The sequence below is a fragment of the Aulonocara stuartgranti genome (assembly GCF_965226115.1).
Source record: "Aulonocara stuartgranti genome assembly, chromosome: 18".
Taxonomy (NCBI): Eukaryota; Metazoa; Chordata; class Actinopteri; order Cichliformes; family Cichlidae; genus Aulonocara; species Aulonocara stuartgranti.
The window spans coordinates 15,846,940-15,852,967 of NC_138954.1; the positions used below are offsets into that span (position 1 = coordinate 15,846,940).

At 39.3% G+C, this 6,028-nt stretch overlaps 1 protein-coding gene across 2 annotated transcripts; it reads right to left on the bottom strand.

Moving 5' to 3' along the window:
- Nucleotides 1-1,485: 1,485 nt before the first annotated feature.
- myl13 (myosin, light chain 13) lies at nucleotides 1,486-4,669 on the bottom strand. 2 transcript variants are annotated; one of them, XR_014272869.1, is made up of 6 exons: nucleotides 4,501-4,669; nucleotides 2,921-2,948; nucleotides 2,353-2,502; nucleotides 2,001-2,174; nucleotides 1,727-1,906; nucleotides 1,486-1,574 (listed from the first exon to the last, which is right to left on the bottom strand). XR_014272869.1 is itself a non-coding variant. In XM_082514504.1 (5 exons), the coding sequence occupies exons 1-5, from the start codon at nucleotides 4,606-4,608 to the stop codon at nucleotides 1,800-1,802; spliced, it is 567 nt and encodes a 188-aa protein (XP_082370630.1). In that variant the 5' UTR covers nucleotides 4,609-4,668; the 3' UTR covers nucleotides 1,486-1,799. The 2 variants fall into 2 exon arrangements, 1 of the variants encoding a protein (XP_082370630.1); XM_082514504.1 differs by having other exon boundaries at nucleotides 1,486-1,906; nucleotides 4,501-4,668.
- Nucleotides 4,670-6,028: the final 1,359 nt, after the last annotated feature.

Here is a 6,028-nt window from a genome sequence, read left to right on the forward strand (position 1 = left end):
CAGTGAAAAAGAAGTGCTTGAAAAGCTATTTAAGGTGAAGGATAATGCCACGGTGAACTTGTTTCGAAATGAGTTAATCCCAAAATGGGATAGTCTTTACTGTAATGTCAAGATACAAGCGAAAAATCAAAGAAATTTCTATTTTATATTCAGATTTCAGACTTATGTTGAAATATGTTGTTTGTTGTTCAGCAATATCAGGAAAATAATGTAGGCGTAGCATGTTTGTATTTGTAGCTTCAGGCCTCAGGTAACAAACGAATGTAGTAAGTGGGTCCTTTTCAACTCATTCACAACTAGCGAAACCCCACAAGTATAAATAATGTCTAAGATTGTGATTCATTTAATTGAATGGTGCAGGCATAAAGCAACGGCGCTGAATATTTTACTTATTATTGCGTAGGTCCATAGAGCACCTGTTCAACCTAATCTACAACATGACAATGACGATATTGTTCAGAAATCTGAGCGCTTTTGTTCCTCTTGGGGAAATAAAAGGAAGATCCTTGTACAGGGTTGATGTCGTTAAGCTTGTATGAACTTTACCACCAAAATAGTATTTAAGCAGTACTACATAACAATGCTCACAAACAGCGAACATTTTATCAGTTATGGTAAATTGGCTCATTATGGGTCTTACTAGAGGCGTGGGTTTACACGCTGATTAACGAGCATTATGAAACTAACCCTGCCATTGGATAAAATGCCAACCAGAATTTAAATGACTTTCCGTAATGTGGGACTAGCAGGATGGATAGGCTGTGGCACCTTAATGTTCCTCATTTGTATATTTGTAGCAGGGCTGGAGGTGAAGAATGGCATGTTGTTTTTCATTGTCAGTGTTTACAGAATCCCCACATTTACCGCAAGTGAGACATTTTTTGAGCAACAGCTCCCTCTGTTGGCTGATTAGGGAAAGTACTATTTTTTCAAAATTTCCTGTGATTGACACTGTAGTAAGTGCTGCTGCCCTATAATAGGTTTAATACAGACTTTAAATGTCAGTATTTATTTTTTTACTCTAAAGATGCTTTTCTCTTGGGGACTTTGACAAAATAAAATACATTTTGAGAAACGAAATTTAGGTATAACATTTTTAGAAGAAGTAATTGAATCAAATATATGCTCATTTACAGCAAACTACAGAGATTTTATATAGTTTCCTATTTTAATTGTTGTCCTGTTGCTATCTTAAGAATAACAAACAGGACACTCTATTGATTTGTCTGTTAGTATAGCTTCTTTTATTCATGAGGGGTCACCACAGTGGATGGTTCCACATTTTTTAATCAGCATTTTTTTTTCCTGAAACCAGTGAGCTTTTAGATTTGGCTAATGTGCTAACTACTAAACCATGGAGTCTCTGATTTGCTTCTTAATGCACTATATTATATATTATGACTCAATCTGAAGCAAAATGAACTGCCTTATGTGAAAGGCGCAGACAATAACACACATTTCTGCGTTCGTTTTTGAAAAATCGAGTACAGCCACAATGAGTGTTTTTATTTACCATGCTCTACAAAATAAACAGGGGCAATGTGCAGTGTGCGCACAGCATTAACATCAGGGACCTTAGAAAAAAAAAGAAAACATTGAAATATTGATGAATTATGCTGTAGATCAATCCAAGATGCATGGAAATGAAAAATATACAAGATGAGATGTACGGAAATCTTTTGCGGTCAAGAATTCACAATGAAGGAGAGACAAACTCATTACTCACTCATATTGATTTCATTATGTACTGCGATGTAGCACCAGAATGACAATGAGGCTGAAAGAAACATCGGCCCCTCTTAAGATGCCATAATGTACTTAACAAAAGCTTCATAATTTATGCACCCATTAGCATCCTCTTGGTTTTGCATTAGCTGCTCCACCTCGTCCTCCCTCATCTTCTCACCTATGATCCCCAAGGAAGAACACAGGAAAGCAGTCAGTTCAGTACATTTCCTTATGATGACAGATTCATGAATTAAAGTTGTTAATTAACTCACCCAGTGTTGCCAAAACGTGTCTGAGTTCTGCACCCATGACCGTGCCGTTCCCCTCCTTGTCAAACACCCGGAGGCCCTCTACAAAGTCCTCAAATGTTCCACGGTCCTTGGCTTTGCAGATGTGTTGGTGGATGGGTAGAAACTGGTCAAAGTCCAGCATCTTGGTATTCATATCTGCAGAAAATAATGAAAGTGTAACAAATAAAGCACAAAAAAAAAAGAAAGAAAGACGGAATTCCTTTGTAGTGGTGAACTTTATTTAGTCCGATATTGTACAGATTCTTGAACTACATCCAGCTCCAACGCTTAACAACAGCAATGACTCAGTTTGCACACTTGTCTCATTACTAACCTTCAGCTTTGGGCTTTCCAAGCACGTACATTATCTCTGTATTTGTGGGATTCTGGCCCAAAGCTCTTATTAGGTCACCACACTGGGCATAAGTGATTTTCATCTCACTGGTTGGGGTCCTGTCAAACAGCTGGAAAGCATCTTTGAAGTCTGTGAATGAAAAGAAAGCGCATTATTCCTTTTGATTTCTCATCTTGTTATTGTAATCTAAGAGAACATGCAAAGTCTTTGAGAAAAGGCATCACATGCTCTCTGTTTGTGTAACGATCAACAGCATAATTGCACGCCTCACATAAAAGAGCCCACCGCTAATGAAGGAGTCAAACCCTCAGATGTTCCTCTCTACCTAGACTGACATGCATCTTAAAGCCTTTTCAAAGCGACTGACACAGATGGATGTTTATTTTAATATAATAGCATATGCTGGCTCTAGTGTATCACCAGCTGCTGCTGAACATTTCTCACACACTTATGGGTGGCATGATCACACAAACAATTTATTCACTCTATAAATAACTCACAAACCATGCAGCCCAGAAGACAACTGTAACAGCCGCCTGAGCCTTACCCTCAAGTTGTTCAGGAGTAAATTCCAGCTGCAAAAAGACATAGAAAACAAAGCGACTGAGGGATGCTGATCATTTGGGACATAGTACCGCAAACACAGTGAATTCATTTAAGACGGTGAACTTGATGACCCTCCTACAGCAAGCCATTTTAGCAGGTCGAGTTACAGCCATCATCTGTTCTGATCAAAGTGCATTGTTTACTTGTGACCTTGAGGCTAAAACCCCCTTCTTACTAGATGTATACTGTCTACCAGTGTCGGCGTCATTTGAGTTTATTTTTAGATGTAACGTGGAATCTTTGGTGCTGTCAGCTCCACGGGGAAGTAACAAGGCCATAATGTCATGTGCATATGCACACGAGCAGCATTATTAGATATAAAGAGTGTAAAGTACATAAAATCTGTTAAACACCATTTAGAGTTAGAAAACCTGAGATCCAGCGATTTATATATGCTTCTAATTATTCTTCTATTTGTTCAGCAGAACAAGCAGAACAAAACCTTGAAGGGGAACCCATCTGTTTCATCTCATTTTTTAATTTTTTAATTTTTGTGTTTGTGTGAGAGAGAGAGGGCAGGGCGGTCTTTATCCTTCAAGCTCGGGTCCTCTACCAGAGACCTGGGTGCTTGAGGGTCCTGCACAGTATCTTTGCTTTTCCTGGGAAACTGCACATGTTTGACACTCAGGTGGTAGAATATATAGTAGAAAGAGAACTGAATGTTAAACCAGCTGTACAGCTCGTTTCTACAATCAGCTTTGTGCTCCATTAAAATCTGTTATTTTAAATCTAAAAATAGCTTTGGCCTCAGTAACCACAACAACTTTTGAAGTTTTGCACTTCAAGCATATTTTGAACTGTCAGGGCACGCCCCTGTTTCTGTCTCATGTCAGGCTACATCTACAGACCCCTAGACCCTTTGTGAGGTTTTGTAAAAATATTATCCAAAAACGTATCTAAGCATGTTTAAAGATGGATGAAGATGGCTATAATTATCTGTATTTTTCTTCCTCCCAGTTTTTCCACCCCTTTTTCCCCACAGAGGAATGGTGAGGGTGGTCTGCTATTTGCAGACATAATGAAGATCACATTTTGTGGATTTAACCACGGTCCATTGTAACATGGCAGCTCGCTCAACCAAGAAAACATTTATCCATTGAGAAAGGGCCAAGTCAGCAGAAGACAATGTTTCCATGATGTCTGACGTATCAAGTAGTTTGCTTCTGAACCTCGCCCTGACAGTGAGTTACATGCTTTTTCCCCCATAACTGTCAAAGATGCGCGCAGTTTATGAAAAATTCTGTAAAGCTATGAAGGTTAGAAAAAATATTACAAGAATCACCATAATGCCTTGAAAAATCTTTACCCTCCTGTTTGTCTTGTACTGCCAAGTAAATGTCACATGGGGTCTCTGATGCACTTTAAACACAGGCATAGGTAACAGCATTGGACTCTTGAAATGAAGTCTCCTTATCTGTCTAATATGATTGAATAAAAAAAGGGGTTAAATTCACCAACAACCTCTATCTGAAGCCGATCCACAATCTGTGCGTACAATAATAATATCTGTTGATGTTTTACCGTCACTGATGTTGGGTCAAAGTCCGGGGTCTTGGGGCGCTCAGGCTCTGGGGGTTTGGGGGCAGCTGGTGCGGCAGGTTTTGGCTCTTCTTTCTTCTTAGGGGCCATTGGAAGAGACAAAGGGGAGGACTGACACACAGCAGAGTGATCCTGGACACTGCGGTCAGAGATGGGTGATTAGAGGCCCTTTATCCACTGTTCACAGGTGTCACCTCCACCCCCACAGTGCCAACAATAGGGGAGGACTATAAAAGGATATGCCTTTGTGCTTCTATTTAAGACAAAGGTTGTTGTGTGTATAACATCATCAAGACAGGAGTGATGGAAAACTACATTAGCTGAGATCCCCGGGCCTGGTTCCTTCTGTTAATGAAATATAAGCGTAGATCAGACTTATTTGCACAATCTTCTATAGATGCAGAGAAAAATGCTTTAGTGACAGAATGATGTCGTACAAAAATACTCAAAAAGAAGAAAGTGTTAACAAAGATCTACAAACTTTTAAAATGTCAAATCCACAATGCATCCATGAACATGCTCTTTATGAGCATGAATAATTAAGTCTCCGCTGGATCTGTGAATGGACGGCTTGCTTTTTACAATATTTTTATACGCTCACTGGTCTCTTTGTTAGCTACATCAGTTCAATTAATCAGTCAGTCATATTGCTGGGACTCAGTACTTTTAAGCATACAGACATAATCAGGATGACCTGCTGAGCAGAATGAGGAAGGTCGTTGACTTCAGTAATTTTGAATATAACATGACTTCTGTTGCCTGACGAAGTGGTCTCAGTATTTCAGAAACTGTTGATCTACCATCTCTGGAGTTTACAGAGAGTGGTTTAAAAAAGAGAAAATAAGCAGTAACTCAAATAAGTACTCATTGCAACCAACCCTTCTGCTACAGAAGCAGAAGACCACACTGAGTGCCACTCCTGTCAGCTAAGAACAGGAATTTTAGCCTAAAGTTACACAAGTTTTAGTAAAAAAATAAATAAATTGAACAATAGAAGATTGTTGCCTGGTCTGATGAGTTTACTTTCTGCTTTAACATTCACACGGCAGGGTCAGAATTTGGCACAAACAACATGAACACATGGATCCATCCTGTCTTGTATTAACAGTTCAGGCTGTTGGTGCTGGTGTAATGGCCCACTTTGGACCTCTTAGTTCCAGCTGAACATTGTGTAATATTATGATGGAACAATTCAATTCAGTTTTATTTATACAGCTCCAAATCACAAGAGTCACCTGAATGCGCTTTATATTATAAGGCAGACCCTACAATAATACACAGAGAAAAAGTAAACAACCCTATGAGCAAGCACTTTGGCAACAGTGGTAAGGAAAAACTTCCTTTTAACAGGAAGAAATTTCCAGAACAACCAAGCTCAGCGAGGGGCGGCCATCTGCCGTGACCAGCTGGGGTGAGAGAAGGAAGACAGGAAAAAAGACTTTTAGGATCAGGAAATTTTCATCATGAATGTGCAGCTGAGTAATGCTACAATATCTCAAATCCCTGAGAA